At 39.5% G+C, this 22,524-nt stretch overlaps 1 protein-coding gene and 1 long non-coding RNA gene across 3 annotated transcripts in view; one reads left to right on the top strand and one right to left on the bottom strand.

Annotated features, from left to right (window-relative positions):
• The window catches only part of LOC129769152 (uncharacterized), a 314,394-nt gene that overhangs the window by 79,522 nt on the left and 212,348 nt on the right, over nucleotides 1-22,524 (bottom strand). For both annotated transcript variants that reach the window (XM_055771242.1, XM_055771243.1), the window contains 2 exons: nucleotides 9,196-9,226; nucleotides 7,968-8,047 (listed from right to left, as the gene is read on the bottom strand). In XM_055771242.1, the coding sequence (XP_055627217.1) occupies nucleotides 7,968-8,047; nucleotides 9,196-9,226 (111 nt within the window). The remainder of the gene's footprint in view (nucleotides 1-7,967; nucleotides 8,048-9,195; nucleotides 9,227-22,524) is intronic.
• Nucleotides 270-961, top strand: LOC129769155 (uncharacterized). The gene is made up of 3 exons (XR_008741822.1): nucleotides 270-459; nucleotides 521-589; nucleotides 674-961. It is a non-coding gene; the product is annotated as an uncharacterized LOC129769155 (long non-coding RNA).

Below are 22,524 nucleotides of genomic sequence, written 5' to 3'. Positions count from 1 at the left end.
GGCAGAGCGAGAGCCTCTCCGCTTTGAATATTTGAGCGACTAGCCATAATGGGTGCTGAATGGGATCCGGCGGCTGAGTTTAGCGAAGACACTCACTGACCAATACGTATTTAGAAGACTCATGCTTTCCTTTTTTTGTTAACACACTTTCCCCCAAAAAAAGCAGAGTCTTTCGGCGGGTTTCTTGTTCTTGAAACTCCAAACCCGGCGAACTCGATTTGGACTGTATTCGGGAGCGTAAAAACCGCGAATGTGGGAAAAACGAGACGGGTACAACCACAAAGAACTTCGGTTAAGACTGTGGAATTATTAACATCGTTAATAATTACGTAGTTCCGGTTCTAAAGAATGCCGGGCTGATCTGAGGATCAAATCAGATACTCGCCCATTTCAACTTTGGCCGTGGACGAGGCGAAAGCGGTGTAGTTTGTGTCTAAATCGCGAGTTTGAAACCGGAAGGTATTGTTGGTGCTAGGTTCACGTTAGTTAGTGTGTTAAGAGTTTTTTTTCCTATTTGTAGAGTGAATTAGGTTATTCAAATAATTGTAACTAGAAATACCCTCCAGTGCATCCGTCAAACGATAAATAGGTAAGCTCTATATTCAAATGTGGCACGTGGCGTGTGTAAACTAAATGTGGCTTTTGTGTGGAATTTTTCTGTTGTGTAAAATAGGAGGAAGAGCCGTTTTCGACACCACGTCCATCGTTGGAATCCAGCCCCGAACGCTATTGAAGGTGGCCGCGCATCCCATTCGTAAGCGCTACAACACTCGCGGAAAAGGAAAACCAGCCGCGGCTCGAATACCAGAGTTCATCGGCGGATTCATCGCCCACGTCTCCCATGCACGCAAGAGCCGCCGGCTATTCACGTAATGCCTAGGTTGTGAGTACTCTTTTCGTTTCTTTCTAACACATGCGCATGTAGAGAAATAAATTTGAAAAGCCACACACGTATTAACAAAGCCACAATGCCACACACAAAATAGAGCATGCTAAAAATAGAGCAATAACCGACGACGATAGAATATCGTCGGTAAAGGAGGGCATGAACGCAGATGAAATGATAGGTTAGTTAGAAAAGCAACAGATTAGAAATCCCATGGGTAGAGGTTCAAAACCAACATATATATGTGATTTATTAAACAATATATAATTGCTGTTGAATTGATGTTTGAATGTTTATAATGATGGTTGTTATGTTTGATATGATTATTGAGTTCTATGTGTAGAGAGTTAAAAAAACGAATGAATAAATGTTGTTGAGAAAGTTATAGAGGTCTAGAAAAAGAACTCGGACGCATCTTTACTGGCTGGCGTGTAGCCGAAACACCGACAAATCGAAACTTTTTCAGGAAATAGGTCTTGAGTCCAGGGTTGGGGCTCCTTTTCTGTTGCAGCAATATTCCAACCCCCGCTTCACGTTCTCTGAAGCTAGTTTCAAGGTGGGTGGGATTAACGATATTTGAAATTGGTCCTATGATGAGATTCTCGGCCTAAGCGGTGTTCTCGGAACCAGCCGTGGTTCTCAGTTTTGGGGTTGTATCACGGACCGCGGACCAACGGAGTCGCGGGTTCTTCAGAGAGCGCAGAAGAGTCGCGGAAATAACCGGGTTTGTGAGAAAAAGGACAAACCCGCCCTCAGTGGGTGTCTCATTGCCGGGCAAGGATAAAACACGGCGGTCGGTCTCCCTCGCGGGAGTGGCGCTTAAGCCGACCGCTTATCTGCGCAAAATCCCCGGTCGCGACGAACTCTCGCGCGCCCCCCGGCGTCGCGGGCTACATTCTCTTACTAAAATCGATACGCCCTTTTCAAAAGTTAGACTTGAGTAAAAAAAAAATTCCAAATGCTGTGGAAAACTCATATTTCCTCAAACCAAAAAGGAATACAAACTTTCGTTCGAATCAAAAACTCAAGTTTTTAAAATCTGCATTTTTAGGTCTATTTAATTTGGAATTGCACTCGTGTCAAATCGCAATTACAACTAAATGGTTTTCCGAGCGGGCGCCTGCCTTCATAGAGATTTGTGTGATTTCAATAGCCTGTTTCAAAAGAAATTTTTAAGCTATTGAAACAAGGTTTCGGATCAATAATTAAAAAGCATATAACTCTTGGACATTTTCACTTTTGTATAAAATTATTACCATACCATTTCGTTGAGGTGGAGCAGAGTTATTGACGCTCACAGAAGGATTCCTACTCGGAAATACTCAGCACAAATAATACCCCTCTTCTCTATTGCGGCATCCGTACACAATTGATTTCATAACTGTTGCTTTCATCAATGTAGTTCCTTTGTATGGTGAATTATCCTCTACATCATATCAAGCATTTCGTATTCTCCACTATCAAATTCATAGTCAATGGCATCTGTATCGAATTATCATCGATACTTCGGTTTTCGCTAAATGCTCTATTCAGTCCGGCTGCAGAAAATAAATGTGATTGGTAGAGAGGCGTGTGAGCGAGACCATCCTCATGTTACATCGAAATTACAACTAAACGGATTTCCATGCGAGCGCCAGCTTATATACAGGTTAGTGTGATTTCAATAGTCTGTTTTCAAAGCAATCTTTAAGCTATTGAAACAAGTCTTAGGATCAATAACAGATAACGCGTAGATATTTCATCTTTCGAATGAAGTGATTGTCATGCCATTCCGTTCGGTTGATTAGGAGGAATTAACGCTCAAAATCTTGTTGCTCCGGCGTAACGCTTTCGTTTTCGAAGCACTGAATTTACACCCCAGTATAGAACTGAAAGTCGTAGTGTCTCCGCCCAGAGAGGTATCTGAGCAGAGTTCCGAAGTAGAGTAGACTGGCTACCCGATGATTAAGATGAGATAAGATCGAATATAGTCAAGACGCTTGATGTATACTGATCGGTGGTTTATTTGCAACTGACACTGTTCTTAACATTTCATGCCCTATTTATATGATTGGTCACATAGTCATTTCAATGCGCAATTGTTGTATGGGTTGCATCTAGAATATTCACCATAAACAATTACACTTTGTATAGCGGGTTCGTTTCCATCTGTTCCGGTAGTTTGACAATTTGCTTGTTATTGTTCGTTTGTTGTGATTGTCTATATGTTTTTGTTTTGTTGTGCTGTTGTGTTTTGTGATGTGGTAAGTATTATGTGCAAGATCAATCTAATCGATGTTCTTTACAGGTGATTGTTTTTGAAGCCAAGGTAAGTGAAAATACAAAATGCACTTATCCATCTTTTATTCCAGGCACGGATTCCTGCGGAGAATTCTAATTAAGTCTTTATATTGTGTTAGATTTGTGTAGCTGTAAGTATAGTGTGTAGTTGTGTAGTATTTTGTTTTGTGAGTGTTTTATATAAAAACATTCTGTGTTTGTTACGTAGTCCTACGTAAAATTTTTTACACCTACCGCGTGTAGGTGTCATTGTGACAATCATTACCGGGTTGTTAGTGAAAATTGGAAAATGTTACGGGATTTTTTTCTCGGATGGAACCATTAATAAACATGATTTTTTATGGAACCTAAGTTGAGTCCCAATAGAAAGTATTATAATAATGTAATGTTTCAAATATATCCAAAATCAATGTGATATAAATAGCCTAACGTTATCCTACGTAAACTATGCGTTCGTGTCTCAGGCACTTGACTTTTAATCTCATTTGTTTATTTATTTAGGCACATTATTTTATTCTTATTTTATTATTCAAATCATTGTAGCGTAAGAAATTCTCCTTTTCATGTACAGGCAAACCTTTCTTTGTGAGGGGGATAGGGACCGCACAAAAAAAGTCGCGTGAAAAAAATCGTGCAAAACTTCACCAGCAGCTTTAAAAAATCGTATTCGGTACGCATTTTGAAAAAAACTTTTATTGTGCGGTAGATAGGGACCGCATAAAAAAAGTTTCCCCCAAGAAAATAACTCAAATACACGCCATTCACCGTTCAATTTTCTTTTGTTTCCCTGCTTTGCGATGAGACACTTTGTCTTTTCGGTTTTCGGTTTCTGTTTCGTGCTTTTAGTTGCATGTCGAAGCGTGTTGCTTTAGAAATCATGTCATGCAAAAACTTAGAAAAACTTAGAGCATTTGATGAGAGGAGGGGAATGATTTCAGAAGTGGATAATTGAGACGCTAATATGCTTTTTTTCGCTCTGAAATGCATATAAACCATCGAAAAAAACAAAATGTACGACAACTTTGTCAAATATGCTTCTTTTCATACACCGCACAAAAAAAAATCGTACAAAAAACCGCACAAGAACAGAAAATCGCACCAACAAAATTGCACAAAAAAAACGCACAAAAACAGGTTTTACTGTACTACATTAAGTTCTAATACATTGAGCCCAGTAATATGTCTTCACTTCTTTATAATAATTAATCCTAATCTAGAGTTTCAATTAACTTTGTTGATTCCTCATGTTGAACCATTTAACGCATTCTCGATGAAATCCACCCACACTATTCATGCTCTTAAATTCGTTAAGTAATTGATCCCAAAACCCAATGCCCCTAACGAACAATGTATTGCCATAATGCGACAAATTATATCGTGGTATCACATAGTTTCTATTACGATTACTGCGAAAAGCATTATGTTTTCGAAATAAGTACGTAGGAGAACGAAAATGCATGATTTCAAACAAGGTTAAACATGTTCGCAACATAATAAATTCATTCCTTGACTTTATTCACATTCGATTCAAGTCATGACATTTTAGCTGTAACAGAGCTGGATTTAATCGTGTACAAGTAGCATATTCATCGTATCTTCTTCTTCTTCAATGGCACTAACGTTCCTAGAGGAACTTCACCGTCTCATCGTAGTATTACTTGCGTCATTTTTATTAGTACTTAGTTGAGATTTCTATGCCAAATAACACGCCTTGAATGCATTCTGAGTGGCAAGCTCTAGAATACGCGTGATCACAGTGCAAGTCAGAGGAAATTACTTTGACGAAAAATTCCCCCGACCAGAACGGGAATCGAACCCGAACACCCGGCATGTTAGTTATGACGCTAACCATTCGGCCAAGGGAGCACTATGTTCATCGTATCTATAGATTGTAAATTACACAGTAACCATTTAGGCGTAACAACGAGGTTTGACATATGCTACATATGAGCCAGATTTTTTGTATCATACACGAGAATTACTCACACAGATAAAATAACATGCAGAATCATGGCATGGTAAAATTTGACTTATTTAGAAATTTTGTTGATTCAAACCAGTCTTACTGTTTTTTTTTCTCACAAAATTTAACTCGAGTTAAAACTATCTTCGGCAACTTTTGCCTTGTTTTAATTCAGAAAGCGCGTGAATTTTGCTCATCAAAAATGGCGAACAAATAGATGCTCTTCCTGGAAATTAGTTAACAAAAAGTTACATGAACGATTTGAGTTTTTCAATCGCTAATGATGATTTCTCTTTTCACATGGAAGTGTGAATTGAGGCTATAGAACAGTATGTACGGAACAACAACATTTTATTGATAAAACTTGCAAAAAGTTTTCCTCAACTTTAAACCAAACATATCGGATTGCATGCTGTTAGGTGTGAAAAAGCGAGTAAATTAGAACACTAAGGAGTTGTGGAGCGTTCGAATATGACCGGTAGCTCAATGATGCGTAGGGTACTCATGGTAACGTAAAGGTAATTCATTCTTTGCGTTGACATTTGTCTATGTTGCCCTTCAAATCTTCAAATGGTAATACTTTTTTTTTGTTTTTCTAGGTCTGGATACCTCGAGGTCGTTTTTGGAAGCAACGGTGTCATGCATTCTTCAATGTTCCAATGGCGAAGCTACTGTTTATGGACACTGTCGACAACGCATGGGATTCTGGGTTCTAAGTCAGCCGTATCAGACTGCAGTAGAGAAACGATGATAAATCATATTTTCCATTTTCCATATATAGGGAAAATATATGAAATCGTGTAAAATACATATTTTTACATCAAATATGAGGCTTTTTGGAAAGAAATATGTATACATTATTTCACAAAAAAATTAAAAAGACCCATACAAATTCAGGCAATTTTGCACGCTATTTACTAACTAACGCAAGGACCCTTATAGCATACCTGATCACTGTCCAAGTACGTAGAGACCAGACAGCGGAAACAGTTGATATGATCATTGTTGTGTTATTAATAGCACAAGAGACTGATGTTTCTTGTTGCAACCAGAGCTTGTATGGATGGAGGGAAGCCAGGACTCTGATCGTGAATCGATCTCCATCGCAGTGGCTACGAAGACCCCAATAATATTATTATCAAGCACAACATTAATTCATGAATTTTTCACCCATTAAAGAACGTGTTACTTTATAACATAGAAATTATATTCGATATACAAAGTTAATATTCATACATCATTTTTACTTTTTAAACAGCGTTTGCAGTTTATTCAGCTTTAAAAACATATATTGCAGATATGACTAAACCTTGATTTGTCTAATCCAATGTCAGACTGTTGTGCTGCTGCCAACATCAATTCTGAATTCGTTAATATTTTCCATCGCACCCTACACAATTTGGGGCGTTTTTTAAACGGTTTTATTTAGCATGCTCTGTAATTTGTATGTTTGTATGTTTGTAACATGTTTGTCTGTAGCGACTTACCACATTAATAGAAATTTGACCCCCTTCCTGTTGACCGATTGATCTGAAATTTGGAACACACCTTTATCTCTGTAGTCGTTCTAAAACTGCGTATTTCATGATTTAAAAAATCCAAGATGGCGGCCGTTCCTTTTAATTTATTGATCTGAAATTTGGAACATACCTTCAAACCTTCATCTCTGCTGTCATTCTAATACTGTGTATTCTATTAACTTGAAAAATCCAATTCGGCTGCCGCTAAAAAATGGGTGGATGGCCTGACTTGGAGAAAACACTACATTATGAACAAAAATTCAGAAAGGTGTATGTACTTTTGTGTAATTCCCTCAACATCGGTATCGGATGAAATGATTTGACTAATAGAATACAGTACATCATCAAAATATTCCGAAGAAAATTAGGTAAGAAATGAAAACAAAAAAAAGTTGAATGGTTTTATTGTAGAGAAGTATACTGATCGTACAGATAATGTACTAAAAACTAGAAAATAAAAAAAGGAAAAAAAAACTTTTCAAGTTAAACGGTTTAAACGGTAGCTTTTAGTACAGCTAGGAAATAATTGGGCAAGTAGCAGTTAATAGTTATCACATTCCTTCCTTCATTAATCTAGGGCAATAATGAGACTAAAATAAAATCGTGGGGCAAAACGGATTGCGATTATCCACAGTTAGTTGTTTCATCATATGCCCACGATTTTATTTTAGTCTCATAATTTCCCTAGATTAATGAAGGAAGGGATGTGATAACTATTAACTGCTACTTGCTCAATTTTTTTTCTAGCTTTTAGTACATTAAACCGTTTAACTTAAAAAGTTTTTTTTTTACTTTTTTTATTCACTTTTTCTTCGCCATTTCGCAGTGAACTATCGTTTAATAGACATGTTTGTTGTCAAACGTGTTTGTTTGATTCTGTCTACAATTCAATGTATCATTCGTCTCCCAAATGTCCACCACCTTCCTTGACTTTATTCACATTCGATTCAAGTCATGATTGTATCCTCATCTGTAAACCGATTTTGGTAAAGGCAAAACTCGTTACACCCCGAATTGCTTCCTATTATCCAATTGGGATAATCAACAACCAAAAAAATAAATCTGCCGCCAGATCACAAGGGTTAGGGCGTCTTTTTTCCTATCCTTCGTTGCTTTCTGTCTTGCTGCAGACCCAAAATCACTAAATCGACAAATCGGAAAATCAAACACAGCCATCCCATCCCAAGTCAGTCAGATCTGGACGAAGAAGTAGTTCATGTGCCTGCGAGGTGGAAAATTCAAATCGGAAGACGGTGGAGAGAGAAAAAAAATACCAATCGTGAAAATGAGAACTAAAGTGTAATGGAAATTCAATTACCTGACAAACGCATTGTGTTCGGCAATCCAATTTGAATGTTTCGCCGTGGAAATATGTCGTGTTCTCTACCGTACAACTACCTGTGAATAAAAAGGAAAATGGTGAATAGGCACCGAGCACACGAAAAATGGCCTAAAGGAGTGAGTGAAAGGGTTCAGGATGGAATTCGTGGCTAAAGTTTCTGCCATTCTCGGAAATTTTACATTGGACGGCATTTGTGGTGTGAGTTGTGAAAAGATGCTCCATCCATGGGAACCATTCTCGGGGATCGTGGGGTAGGGGTAGTAGAAATCGGCGCTCGAGGGTATCAAGGTTTGAGAAAAGTGAGCCAATTGAAATGGCGCCGAAGATGCCGTCGTCGTACCGATGTAGTTCGTACGCGATACGCCTGAAGATGAAGGACGCCTTTGACAAAAGACCTAATTTTATTCCACTTCATCTGCCACGGTAAACAGAAATGGCTTTTGTTGGTAATTTGAAAGCATTGCTCCACAAACGTTCTGTTGGAAAATTGGATTCTTGATACACCCCTCCACGTAAAGAAATATGTCTAATTCCTAATTCAGCAACGTCAATTACCCTTTTTATATTAAATCTTCGAAAATTAGCGACATTTTCTCCTTTCCGCGTAAGTCGAATCGCCAGGAGATTGAGATTCATCGCGGATGGCCAATCGAATTAAACCGCTTGAAGCGTGGTGGGATAGCTTTCCGGAAATTGACACTTTCGCCAGCTGCAGTGACTTGGCCAAGGGATTAATGAGAAAAGGAAATTACAATTTTTTCAACTGCAAGCTGTGGCGAATAGTTTTCTCCCAGTAAAATGTGCGCCAGTTCACGTCCGACGTGTCGGGGGCGAAGGCGATGGAATAGTTGGATTTCAGAGTCCACATTCAACCGGTGCATTTTATCGTTGCTGAGTGGGTGAAGGACGCTGTTGGTTCAAGTGCGATATAAGAAAGGATCCTAACAGATTGTATGTGTGTATTTTGCCACGGTACAAAATAGCAGTGCTGTGGAAGCAATTTCACGCTGCTGTACATTTTAATCTTCATAAATTTGCCATCGCAATACAAATTTAAGGAAACCTGTCAGATTTTTGCTTGGTCGTGGGACTGAGGAAATAATTCGTGAACGTGTATTTTTGGTGAGAAAATCTATCATTGATTACACAAGGGAAGGAAGAGGACTGAGAAATGGACTGTTTGAATATCTATAGAATTACTCACCGTAATCTAAATCTATGCGTGGGCCAAACAGCTGCAAAGAAAATGATAATTATTAAAATAAAACATTTCAGCAGACAATGTAAAAAATTAGAATAAGTCATATTCAATAGATGTCTTCGTTTGTCACAACGAAAATATATTCTATTATTACGACTTTCACCCGAATTTTCCCTGTCAATTGAATTCACATAATTAATTAATCACTTCATGAAATACGCCATGGGGACGATTATCGGAAGATTAATCCTCATTTTTATGCAACTGTTCTCATTGTCAGTTTTTCTGGTTTCGACCTAGATTCCATTCAAAACGCGTTTTATTTATACATCTCGTTCATTGCTTCCTCGCTGTTTTTGACAAGATGGGATTGATTAGCTAACCTTGTCCGTAACCTGATGTACAGTGGGTTGAAAAAAAGAATTTCGAAGAATAAAGACGCGCCTGCCAAGCCGAAGAATCACCACAATAACGATTCACCTCCAGAGAAGCCTCAGTTTGATTAATTATGAGCTTATCACCGAGCAATTCTGACCGTTCTCAGGCCATAGACTTCGCTTTATTTTTCTTCCGTTGCTAAGAACACTGAAAGGCTGACGCCTTCCAGACAAACTTTATGAAATTACGAAATAAATACGTACACTGTCCGTCCGGTTTTTGGAAAAATGAAATTTGGAAAATCGAAAACTTAAAAATGCGTAAAACGTCGAGATCTGTTGTCATCTCGAAAAACACATTTTGGCCAAAAATCGACCTTCTGGGATCTACCCTGAGTGGCAAGGTATGGAAAAAAATCGTCCAATTCAAAGAACCGACCATGTACATTTTGTTTATTGGCCCCAAAAAAATGATCTGTGTAAAATTTGAGATCAATCGGACATGATTTAGAGGTGCCTCAAAGCACTCAAAGTTTTGATTTTTTGGCCACTCAGGCTAAGTTTTTTCCAGATAACATCTGATCTCGACGTTTCATGCAATTTGAAGACATTTGACATCAAAACATTTTTTTTTAAAACCCCGCTTTCATGTACTCCCCTCTTAGGCGTCGTGCACAAATTACGTAACGCTAAAAATGCGGTTTTTGGACCCCCTCCCCACCCTATGTAACAATAAGTAACGCAAGACAAACCCCCTCCCCCTCATGTTACGTAACGCAAAATCAAAGTCGTTTGAAAAATTTTCATAACATTTTGTTTTTATTAAATAATGAAAACATTAACGTAGAAAATCTGTCCAGGCTGGAATCAAAGTTTATTCGAATTAAATTTGACAAGTTCATAGAATTTCTAACAAACAGAGAAAGAAAATCAATGCTTACATCTGTTGGGATTGGTATTTTCAAACCATCTAGTGTTTGGCTGAGAGGAACAGGAGCTGGTATAAATTGATGTTGATTTATATAAAAATAACTGTTTGTTTTCAGAAGTTCGAGACTGAATCGAGCATCGAGATTTGTCACTGCTCAACAAAAGGGTCGCTTTCTTAGGAATTTAAAAAACACGTTCTCAAATTTAAAGAATAGGGGGAAATAGTCCTAATCCGACCGATGGTCTTGAACCGACCTCTACTTGGATCTCGGAAATGGCGCCACCTACCGAACTTCTAGCAGTATCAAATGAAAAGTGTCATAAAACTGATGATTTTAACGTATGATGGCCATTTTCTTGCACCCTTTATTCCAGCGTTTTGGTGACATTCCGTGTTTACAATGCTTAAACAAAAGGGAAAGATATATTTTTAACCAGTACTGAGAATGAGTTAAATGTTCTTTCAGACGATGAAACATTACAATACTAAGCTATTTCGATTGCTTATGGTCTACTTTTCAAGACAAGTTATATAGATTGAATTTACCTGATGCTTGAAGTAAGCGGCATACCGTTAATTGAAAAAAGTTTTGGTGGTCCTGAACCAGCCCTCTGTGTTTGCTTTGTGTTAGTTATTTAACACGTTCCCTCATGTGTTTAACATCAACGGAACGCATTTGCAATTTAAGGGGTCTGATCAGGGCCATCTTCCCCTATGTATTTGACTAAGTATGATTTTGGATGCTGTCTGTCGTTCTACTGATGGGTCCTCTTTTAGATCAACTCATCTGCGCTGTAGTCGCATTGAGATGCCTAATCTTGTATGCGGGTGTGTGTGCGGGACAGAATAACAGATTTGATCGGGAATGGTCGGATTGAGCCATATTTGGTTTCCATCGGGCTAAACAGATTTGTATAAATTCCAACAGTGACTACTCCTTGTTTCAACGCAGCGGTTCCTGTCGTTTGACTACTTGCAAAGAGTACTGGGATGTTCTCACGTGACGAGGAAAATCATTCGGCTAAATATCCTACAATTCCTCCTCCTCAATTTGGGAGTTTTCGGGCTTAATATATTAGGCTTTAACGGGATATCCATCGATTGCTAGGTTGTTCCACAGATCATCTAACGATTTCGCTACATACTCAAAATGTTTCGCTTCCAGTTTCGGATTGTTTTGAGTTTTTCATCCAAGTGAGATTCATAATTATCATACGAAAGTATTAATCCTTCTAACTTCTAGAAATAATAGCCTTCCGACGTTCAACTCGGTTGAAAACCATGCGTTCTGGACCATTTGTAAAAAAAGAATATTGCATCAAGATTCAATTGATTAAAATGATGAAAATATATATCTATGCCCTTTTTAAAACGAAGGTTCTCGTCTGGTCCTTCATCCACATTAATTATGATTACTGGGTTAATAAATTGAATAATTTAGAATTCAGGGAGCTCGCCACCTTTTTTTTTTAAATAGAACCCATGAATTTGAAGAATAGTGCCTTCCTGAAACAAACTGCAACGTACGTTGGATCACTGTATCCAACTGATTCAGAATGACCAAAGTGCCCTAGCTTCTTTCTGCACCTGTGATAACCGATGGAATAACCTTATGTATAGCAGCCAAGAAAAATAATGATCTGGAAGATTAACGCGATATTCGAGATGCACTAATCGGTTCCTGCCTATTTACCGCGGTTATCCCATTATAACATGGTCATCTGGACTCAGGAACCACATTCCACATTCGGCCCCAGAATCGAAGCTATTTGCTCAAGCATATAGGGGCGGTGAATGTATTTAGGAATAAACATTGAATTTTGTTACGTAACGAGCACGCTTATACAGCCCCCCCCCCCCTCCCTATGTTACATTACGTAACAAAGCCTCGACCCCCCTCCCCCCCTACATGCGTTACGTAATTTGTACACGACGCCTTAGGAGATTTTCGTGGGTAAAAAAGATTTTCGTGGGGCCCCTAAATCATGTCCGATTGAGCTGAAATTTTGCACAGGACATTTTTTGGGCCAATAATCAAAATGTACATGGTCGGTTTTTTCAAATTCGACATGACCATTTTCGCTGCCATCCTAACATACATTTCCACTTTGTGTTCCTTCAGAAAATCCCGAATTAAGTGAAAATTTTCGGAGTAACATGGTTTCTTTATAGTTGTCGACCAAAATATATTTGGAAAGGTTAATCTACCCACTTAATTGTAATTATTCAAAAAGGCTTCCAGTTCGCCGTTCCAGGCCGTAGTGCCATCTATCATTTAACGAAGTTAATAAATTCGTTCTGTTTGAAAAACGAACGACGACTAACTATTTGGATATTGTTTATACAAAAATATTGAAATCGCGAGGAAAATGGAGAATGGAGTGTTAAAATCTAGAATTATATGTATTTTTGAAGCCAAATTTAAGAAAAAAATGCAGAAAACATATTTTTCTTTTCCTAGGACCACACTAATCGGTATTAAGTATATGAAAGTTAAATATATTGTAATCGGTACTCTAGCGGTATCATGTATAGCCTATTTTCATAGCTACAATTTTTTTTTTTGGTATAATTTCACAAAAATCGGTCGTGCCGTTTCGGAGAAGTTCGACCACGAACAAGAAGATTGGATTGAAACATAATATTACATAATATTGGAGACTAGCTGACCCGGCAAACGTTGTTCTGCCATATAAATTATTGCTAGTGAATATTTTGGTTGTTAAATGAAAATTAAATAAGTATAAGTGTAAGTGTTCAAATTTGGTCGAATGTGATCGACAAAATAAAACGTCTATCCTTTCGGGAATGACGGTGTGTATTATCACTCGATAAACAAACATGAAACGTTCGTGACTCATCTGTCCATATTTGTGTTTGACATATAGAGAGTACATTTCACAGAGTAAAACTATTAAAAGATAAAACGTGTCAGTTACGATAATGAAATACGTTGAATTGAATTTTTGTTTTTTTTTTTGCGGTTGGTTATTGTCTTGACACTCCATTCCTCGGTATGTCTAACGCAAATATGGGCACATGAGTCACGAACGTTTCACGTTTGTTATCGAATGACTGAAACAATATGTTTAGTCGCAAAGTAGAAAATGGAATAGAGAAAATTTATATTAATCTCGTTCAATTATACAATTAAATTGGTGAAAAAATACTTAGCAGAATCGTAAGCAAATTTACATTATTAAAATTCAAATGAAAATTGTTACTCAAAGTTGTTTGAATACTTTGGAGATCCTAACTCTAACATAACTATTTTTTCTTACAATCTCCTTGCATTTCCGCCTAAACTTTATCCATAATATAAAATCATTATCAGAGAAAATTTTTGGTCAAGATTACACATTACACAGAACACATATTAGAGCCTATGTTCATACTTCTCGTATTTTCATTTACAGATTTTTGTTTTGAAAGCGTGTTCCTTTAATTCCTTTCACAGAAATGGAACACGAAGTTCAATGTCATCTGTGTGGAATTGCGTGGCACATTTGCACAACCCGATTGGATTTGTCTCGAACGGATTACAGAATGCAGTATTGCGACCCGTTCGGGTAATTCTGATTCGAGTGGATTTTAGAATACAGGAATGTAGTTGATCAGTAGATGGATCTAGAAATTCCGAGGAAATTACAATATCGATTTCCTCAGGTCGTATTTTGTCGATTAATCAAACTAAAAATGTGCGTATGAGGTAATTCCGTTTTCGCCATTCAACCGTATATATCTACTAATCTAACTAATCTACTATATCTAATGGAGATCATTAAAGGCTTCATTCATTCTTCGCCGATTGCCCGAAGTAACCAGACGAAGGAAAGTCGCGTCCAAGTTCCGTTATCGGTTACCGCGTGATTGTTGTTTTTTTGCCGCTGAAGAGTTCATTTCACTATCTGGATAGTGAGTGAAGTGCCCTGCCTGCAAGTGGATAAAGGCTTTTATCCTCGGAAAGCAAAGCATTGGTTTTTGTTTTGTCGCTGCTTCGCCGACATTGGAGATTTCGCCGAGTCATCGTGCCAACAGTGACAGTGCGGGTAAGCTTTCACCGACGACTGTGTGTAGTGGTGTCGTAGGCACATTCCCACCACCAACGAGCTTTCAGCACGCTCCCGTTCATCTGCACTGGAGTGCGTTCATAGGTGAATAAGATTGAATATACTGAGAGAAAATATTTAATAATTATAAGTTTTTTTTTTGTTTTTGTGAATTATTTTATTGTGAAATATTGTTTAAAAAAATACTTAGAATATAAGTGAAAATTTAAAATGGCAGAGAGTGGGGGACCTTCGGATATGGAGGTCTCTGACTCTAGTTCCCTCCTAACGGATAAAAAAAAGTCACTCAAACGTGTTCCAAATACGGAAGATACTTCTTCTGGGGACGAGTCAGCTAACCCTACCAAGCCTCCCTCCAAAAAACTAGCAAATCTCCCATCTGCCCTTAACGATCCCACTCTACCTTCAACCTCGTCTTCTCCCTCTGTTCTTCCCGCTCCTTCTCAACCTTCGCCTTCCCACTCTCAATCCCCGTCCTCGCCTTCCCCCCCTGTTATTCCCACTCCCCGTGTAAAGGTCTATCCAGAAGATGCGCCCGGAACTGGTCCCTGGGTTGTTTTCTTCAGGCCTAAGCCAAATGGAAAGGCGTTGAGAGTCATGCAGATCGCGAAAGATCTGGCAAGGTATACCTCCGTTTCGGAAATTTCGAAGGTTAGACCAAACAAATTGCGAGTTGTCGTGAATGATCGAAAAGACGCAAACAAGATTGTTGTCGATCAGCATTTTACAATTGAGTATCGGGTCTACATACCCTCTCACATAGTCGAAATTGAGGGTGTGATAACCGAAACGGGCTTGACGTGCGAATACATTACGAGTGAAGGTACCGGCCGTTTTAAAAAACTGCCCTCGACGACTGTTAAGATCTTGGGTTGCCGCCAGCTCGGAACAGTCTCCCATGAAGGAGAAGAAAAGAAATTTACGCCGTCCAACTCGTTTCGAGTCACCTTCGCTGGTTCAGCTCTCCCTGACTACGTGATGGTAGATAAATTGAGGTTAGCCGTGCGACTTTTTATTCCAAAGCCAATGACTTGTCTAAAGTGCAAGTCAGTTGGTCACACGGCTGCTTATTGTGCCAATAAAGAACGATGTGCCACTTGCGGAGAACAACATGAGGGGAAATCCTGCAGTGCGACTGAGCATAAGTGTCCATATTGCGGGGGATCCCCACACGTGCTCTCAGCTTGTGAAACATACAAGGCTCGCTGGGAGAAACAGAAGCGCTCTTTGAGGGAACGCTCTAAACGCACTTTCGCAGAAATTTTGAAGGGCGCTTCTCCACTGGCTCAAGAACAACAACCAATCAATACACACAATGTCTTCGCTACGTTGCCAGTTGACGAAATGGAAGCGGATACAGCTAACGGGGGCACGCCGTTTATTTCTCAAGGGAATCCCCGGCGCAAAAATGTGACCACTCCCAAAGTTCAAGGACAAGTCCCTCCGGTGATACCCCCTGTTAGCTTGCCCAAAAAATCGAGTGCAGCGGATAAGCAAAATCAGGTCCCTCCTGGCCTCCGTGGTAATAGTTCACCTTCGAACGACCCAGCACTCGAGGGGACATCAAAAACCCCAACTGTCCCTGTTTTTCCGTCAAGTTCAACTTCCCAATCGGGATTTATAAAGTTGTCTGACCTTGTGGATCAAATCTTCACGTGTTTTAATGTTTCCGACTCCATCAGAACCATTGTCACCGCAATGCTTCCAGTACTAAAGACAATTTTGCAGCAATTGATGCAAACATGGCCCCTCCTTGCAATGATTATCTCTCTTGATGTCTAATTTAAATAGAGAGGTCGGAGATATCACTGTTTTACAGTGGAATTGTCGTAGTCTTATCCCTAAATTGGATACATTCAAATTTCTAATTCATAAACTCAATTGTGATGTTTTTGCTCTATCCGAAACCTGGCTCTCTTCTCAAAATGATCTCTCTTTCCACGATTTTAATATAATACGCTTGGACCGTGATGACAGATACGGAGGGGTACTATTGGGGATCAATAAGTGTCACTCATTTTTTAGAATTGACCTTCCACCTACTGGAGGGATCGAAGCTGTTGCTTGTCATGCAAACATCAGAGGCAAAGACCTCTGTATAGTCAGCTTGTATTGGCCTTCGAGAGCTGCGGTTAGCCGCAAGCAACTTGTTGACATGTGCTCACTCCTTCCTGAGCCACGATTAATCTTGGGAGACTTCAACTCTCACGGAACTGCCTGGGGGGAACAGTACGACGACAATCGTTCATCGTTGATATATGACCTTTGTAACAGCTTCAATATGACCGTTTTGAACACTGGGGAAACAACACGTGTACCTAAACCTCCTGCTAAACCAAGTGCTCTTGACCTCTCGCTTTGCTCGAATTCACTATCGTTAGATTGCAAGTGGAATGTAATCCAGGATCCCAACGGTAGTGACCACTTGCCAATCAAAATTTCTATCACCAATGGGTTGAATTCTTCTGAATCAATAAACATGGCATACGACCTCACAAGACACATTGACTGGAAAAAATATGCGGACGCGATTGCTCTAGCCATCAATTCCAGAGATGGTTTGCCTCCATTGGAGGAGTATAACTTCATTTCTCGTTTGATATATGACAGCGCGGTTCGCGCTCAAACGAAACCCATCCCAGGTTCCACTATTCGTCGAAGGCCTCCCAATCCATGGTGGGATGGCCAGTGTTCCAAGCTTTATGGAGATAAATCGAATGCATTTAAAGCTTTTCGGAAACGTGGAACCCCTGAAAATTTTCAGAAGTATTTGGACCTTGAAAATCAATTTAAAAACTTGATCAAAGGGAAAAAACGTGCTTATTGGCGAAATTTCGTGGGAGGTTTGTCACGAGAAACGTCAATGAAAAAATTATGGAAAGTGGCTCGAAACATGAGAAATCGCTCTTCATCCAATGAAAGCGAGGAATATTCACATCGATGGATTTTTAATTTTGCACGAAAGGTTTGTCCCGATTCCGCTCCAGTGCAAAGAATTATTCGAGATATACCACAAGATAGGTGCGATCTTGATTCCGAGTTTTCGATGGTAGAATTCTCTCTTGCTCTCCTTTCATGTAACAATTCTGCTCCGGGATCGGATAGAATTAAGTTCAACTTGCTGAAAAATCTCCCTGATGTGGCGAAACATCGCTTGTTGAGCTTATTCAATCGGTTTCTGGAGCATAATATTGTTCCAGATGATTGGAGACAAGTACGAGTTATAGCTATTCAAAAACCCGGAAAACCCGCGTCCGACTTCAATTCGTACCGCCCAATAGCAATGCTGTCTTGTATACGGAAATTGTTGGAGAAAATTATCTTGTTTCGCCTTGATCGATGGGTTGAAACGAATGGCCTACTCTCAGATACACAATATGGGTTCCGCAGGGGCAAGGGGACGAATGATTGTCTTGCGTTGCTTTCTTCAGAAATTCAACTGGCTTACGCCGAAAAAAAACAAATGGCTTCAGTATTCTTGGACATAAAGGGGGCCTTTGATTCTGTTTCAATAGAGGTTTTGTCAGACAAATTACAATCTCGGGGTCTGCCGCCTCTATTGAATAATATGTTATATAACTTGCTTTGTGAGAAACATTTGAACTTTTCTCACGGAGATTCGGCAGTAAGTCGGGTCTCTTACATGGGACTCCCCCAGGGCTCATGTTTAAGCCCCCTTTTGTACAACTTCTATGTAAGCGACATTGACAATTGCCTTACACAAAATTGCAGCCTAAGACAACTTGCAGATGATGGAGTGGTGTCTGTCGTAGGATCAAACGAATCCGACCTGCAAGAATCCTTACAAGATACTTTGAACAATTTTTCAACCTGGGCCATTGGGCTAGGGATCGAATTCTCCACGGAGAAAACAGAGATGGTGGTTTTTTCTAGGAAGCATAAACCAGCAAAACCAAAGCTTCAACTTTTGGGTAAACCGATCACTCATGCTATGTCATTCAAGTATCTTGGGGTCTGGTTCGACTCTAAATGTACTTGGGGGGCCCATATTAGGTATCTGAGTAAAAAATGTCAACAAAGAATAAACTTTCTCCGTACAATTACCGGCACCTGGTGGGGAGCCCATCCCGAAGATCTTATAATGTTGTATCGAACAACTATTCTCTCAGTGATGGAGTATGGCAGTTTCTGTTTTCAATCAGCTGCCAAAACACACCTCATTAAACTCGAGCGAATTCAGTATCTTTGTCTCCGTATCGCGTTGGGATGTATGCCCTCAACGCATACCATGAGTCTCGAGGTTTTGGCAGGCCTACTCCCACTAAAAGATCGCTTCAATTTATTATCTCTTCGGTTCCTCATCCGGTGTAAGGTTATGAACCCATTGGTGATCGGAAATTTTGAGCAGCTGATCGAGCTAAATTTTCATTCTGGATTCATGAGCTCATATCATGAATTCGTCTCCATGCAGGTTGATCCTTCTTCGTATATTCCCAACCGTGTTTGTTTTCCTGACTACATCAATTCCTCTGTGCATTTTGATCTGTCCATGAAGCAGGATATCCATGGAACATCAGATTATCTTCGATCGAGGATCGTTCCAACGATCTTCGATGCAAAGTATGGGGATATCAATTGTGATAATATGTACTTTACTGATGGGTCCTCTATGAATGAGTCCACAGGATTTGGAGTGTTCAACGAATTTTTTAGCACCTCACACAGTCTTCAGAATCCTTGCTCAGTGTATATTGCTGAATTGGCAGCGATACACTGGGCGCTGGACAGCGTCGCCTCACGACCTGTTGAACACTATTACATTGTAACGGATAGTCTTAGCTCTGTCGAAGCTATCCGTTCAGTGAGGCCGGAAAAGCACTCGCCGTACTTCCTTGAGAGAATACGAGAAATTTTGAGTGCTTTATCCAGACGCTGTTATGTCATTACCTTTGTCTGGGTCCCTTCACATTGCTCAATTCTGGGTAATGAGAGGGCTGACTCATTAGCAAAGGTAGGTGCAATTGAAGGCGATATTTATCAGCGTCAAATCGCCTTCAATGAATTTTATTCTTTAGTCCGCAAAAATACCATAGTTAACTGGCAACGCAAATGGAACGAAGATGAATTGGGCCGGTGGCTCCACTCGATTATCCCTAAGGTTAGCCTCAAACCATGGTTCAAAAGTCTGGACTTGAGCCGGGACTTTATTCGCACCTTCTCCCGACTCATGTCCAATCACTGTTCGTTAGATGCGCTACTCTTTCGTATTAATCTTGCCGACAACAATCTTTGTGTTTGTGGCCAAGGTTACCACGACATCGAGCACGTTGTTTGGTCGTGCGAGCTGTATCTTGTCGCCAGATCGAATTTAGTAGTCACCCTTCGGGCCCGAGGAAGGCAGCCCAATGTGCCGGTGAGAGACGTGTTGGCTCGGTTAGACCTTGATTACATGTCCCAAATATATGTATTCCTTAAAGCTATCGATCTTCGTGTGTGATTGTCCTTATACCCTTAGTTTTTCCTTTTCCTTTTCCTTTGTGAGAGATCGGATCCCTTCTTAAGAATAAGATGAAATGTAAATACATATTAGATATAAGATAGGTTTAAGAATTGAGTGTGATTGAGAGTGTGATTGAGAGTGTGAGTGTGATCAATGTCAACATATCCTCATATCCCCTCCTTTTCCTGAAGAAAATATGTCACCCTTCTAAACTCGAGTTGACCGCGAGTAATCGGTTTCCTATATTATTAACATTAGAATTAAGGAAAAATGTATATATACTAGTAACAATACAGTAAGGAGTTCGGCTCCTTTAAACCTATGTAACTGAGCCTGTAAAAATAAACGATTTAAATAAAAAAAAAAAAAAAAGGCTTCATTTTTGTTTTAACACATGTGCTAGAATGTATATTGACATTGCACGCGTTTTGATCTGACAATAGTAGAGGCTGTGTTGAAGTTGCTCATGATAGCGTTTCGTGAGTGAAAAACAGCAAATGGTAGAAGAAGTGGTTCCAGTGGGTTTGTTACAAAAACGGAGATTGTGGAAGCCCGTAAAAGACGGCAGGATTAGGGTAACACGGGGTGATTTGGACCACTCCATTATCTCAAGAAGTACGGCTCAACTTGGATTTTTTATAATCTTCTTTCATTAATGAACCGTATGTAACTAACGTAGAAAAACTTAGGTAAAATTCGACAGATGGAAGGAAAAGGTAGCATGAACACAGCAAGCACTTTGATTGTCAAAAAATTTGAATTTTCCCATCGTGGTTTTAAGATTTTTACCGCTAATTAAACAATCTTTTCGTGTATTGTGCAGTAAAGTTCTGTTCAACAAAGAAGAGGAACAATTTGATGCAGCGAAACTGTAAGTTTGATAACAATAAATGAAATTAATTGCATTTTAATTTTTACATGTTGTGTGGGGTGAAATGGACACGTTTTTGTGGGGTGAATTGGTCCTACAGCTTCGAGGTTTTTCTTCGGTCTAATTGATTCCAGATGCCGCTGAATTACAAAAAGAGGATGGGCAGATAACGTTAGAAGAAGGAGGAGCTTGAAAGAGCAACGTCGGCCATCAATAAAATTTATTGATATAACTACAAGATACTTCACAGTGAGATGAATTTCAGTCTCGTTGGCTTCCTGTGGACGAGCGTTGCGCTCGTTGTCGGCTTCCTTCGTTTTGTGATCCAATCACTTCGTCATTTTCCTCCCATATTCACTTGCCATCAATTTCGATCTTGGCCTTCTCGCGAGCCATCTCGTTCAGTAGCTTACGAGTGTTCGTCAGCTCGTGCTCGTACATCTGAGCCAGCCGCAAAACTTTCGAGTAGGGGTAGTGGGGGCAAATTGGTCATGGGGGGCAAAGTGGTCACCTGCTTGTTTGGTAGTATAACTATTGACTTTAGATGCCGTATTAATAGTCACCTTATGTTTGAAGAAATTAATGACTTTTGAGTCACCCTGTACTTCAGTAAAGCTGTCGCATGTCAAAATATAAATAGAAACAGAAATTCTCGCTTAACTTTTGAAAAGGTCCTATGTAACAAAAGTAAACAAATCGAGTTAATGGATGCACGCTCTTAGTTTTCAATCATTGAATGCATTAAAAAAATAACCGTTCATGTATCTATCTTCTTCATCTTTTTATCGCCGATACAAAAAAATATCCAATGTGCAGATTCGTATTTTAACCACTCGGCTGTTACTTCGGATACCACTTTCTTCCGACGCTCGGAACGTCCGAAGTAACAAAGCAGTCAAAACACTACAAAGTCGTACTTCGGTCGTTTTGGGTTTTTGCTTCTTACAGGCGTTGTTAGCGATTTCAGTGCAATTCAACGAGTGATAACAACAATAATATGTCTTTAGAACGAAATGCTGATATTCGAATTGCTGTTTGGTAGTTAGTTTCAGATTCGCATCGTGCAACGTAATATGTCCAATGTGCAAACGCGGCAGTCAAAACGTCCAATGTAACATTTTTCGTTCCTAGGCTTCAAATTTAAGCTCAAATCACTGAACAACAGTTACGATTGGTTTTTCAGAGTTATTCTTGACTGCTAGTGGTGAAAGTAGCGATAGAGATTAATACCTTTCAATACAATTCGCAGATTAATGTTCGGGTCGTCAACTTAGTTTTTCTCGAGTTGACGAAAATGTTACATTGGACCTTTTCAAAAGTTACGCGAGAATTGTTCTCTCGATAGCCATTAGGCCGTAGTTCTGTGCGCATGGTTTCTAAGGATTTTCTCGTGAAATTTAGTTTATTCAATCTGGTGTATTGGACAAATCATCAGTTTGGACGACTGTTCACATATTCTAGGAGAGGTGAGCACATATTATGTTCAATCTCAGCGATTAATGACAATAGAAATTACTTTGATGTTTGGGGGCAAAATGATCATAGGCGAATAACGACTTACAATGTTCTGTTCACTAAAGCTGATATACCGCATCACATTCTGCTCTTGAAAATAATCTTTT

This window comes from Toxorhynchites rutilus, chromosome 2 (genome assembly GCF_029784135.1).
Source record: "Toxorhynchites rutilus septentrionalis strain SRP chromosome 2, ASM2978413v1, whole genome shotgun sequence".
NCBI lineage: Eukaryota > Metazoa > Arthropoda > Insecta > Diptera > Culicidae > Toxorhynchites > Toxorhynchites rutilus.
This window is presented reverse-complemented; position numbering and strand designations above follow the sequence as displayed.